At 41.9% G+C, this 702-nt stretch overlaps 1 protein-coding gene across 1 annotated transcript; it reads left to right on the forward strand.

Annotated features, from left to right (window-relative positions):
• Positions 1-21: 21 nt before the first annotated feature.
• LOC126910191 (rap guanine nucleotide exchange factor 2-like) lies at positions 22-598 on the forward strand (the record flags this gene model as incomplete). Its single annotated transcript, XM_050692562.1, has 2 exons — positions 22-81; positions 173-598. Coding segments are annotated over exons 1-2 (486 nt in total), but the record flags the coding sequence as incomplete, so codon positions are not given.
• Positions 599-702: the final 104 nt, after the last annotated feature.

Here is a 702-nt window from a genome sequence, read left to right on the forward strand (position 1 = left end):
GACGACGATGGCAAGTTGGTCATGGTTACCGAACAAAGAGGCACTCTGGAGGCCGGAAGACGGGGTCATGTAGTTATAAGAGTGAGTATTTACAATATTTGTAACTCCTAGGGGTGCGATTGTAGGGTTCCGTCACTCGATCGATTATGAATAAAAATCATTATTATTGTAGGGAACGCCAGAAAGACTGATGCTTCAATTGATCGAGGAGAACTCGGTTATTGATCCCACATACGTAGAAGACTTCCTCTTGACCCATCGTACTTTTATTAAAAATTCTATGGAAGTAGCAAACCAACTGTTGAATTGGTTTAGTGAACCGTCCGCCAGAGATCGGGTCACGAGGGTAGTTCTTTTATGGGTCAACAATCACTTTACGGATTTTGAAATGGACCCTGTTATGATGGAATTCGTGGAAAAGTTTGAAGCGTGCCTGGAAGAGAACAAAATGAGTGGACAAATGCGATTGTTAAATATTGCATGCGCCGCAAAAGCAAGAGCCAGGTGCGTCACATTGGCCAGACCGTGTCGAGATCAGGTGCTACACTTTTCCATATTAGGAGGATACGAAAGAGGATTCGGCATATTTATATCCAAGGTAATCAATTATTTATTCTTTATTATGCGAATACAGTGAAGTAATAAAGTATTTCGTCTGCAGGTGGACAAGGGTTCAAAAGCAGAAGAAGTTGGTCTTAAACG

This window comes from Daktulosphaira vitifoliae, unplaced genomic scaffold (assembly GCF_025091365.1).
Source record: "Daktulosphaira vitifoliae isolate Bord-2020 unplaced genomic scaffold, ASM2509136v1 Scaffold_6322, whole genome shotgun sequence".
NCBI lineage: Eukaryota > Metazoa > Arthropoda > Insecta > Hemiptera > Phylloxeridae > Daktulosphaira > Daktulosphaira vitifoliae.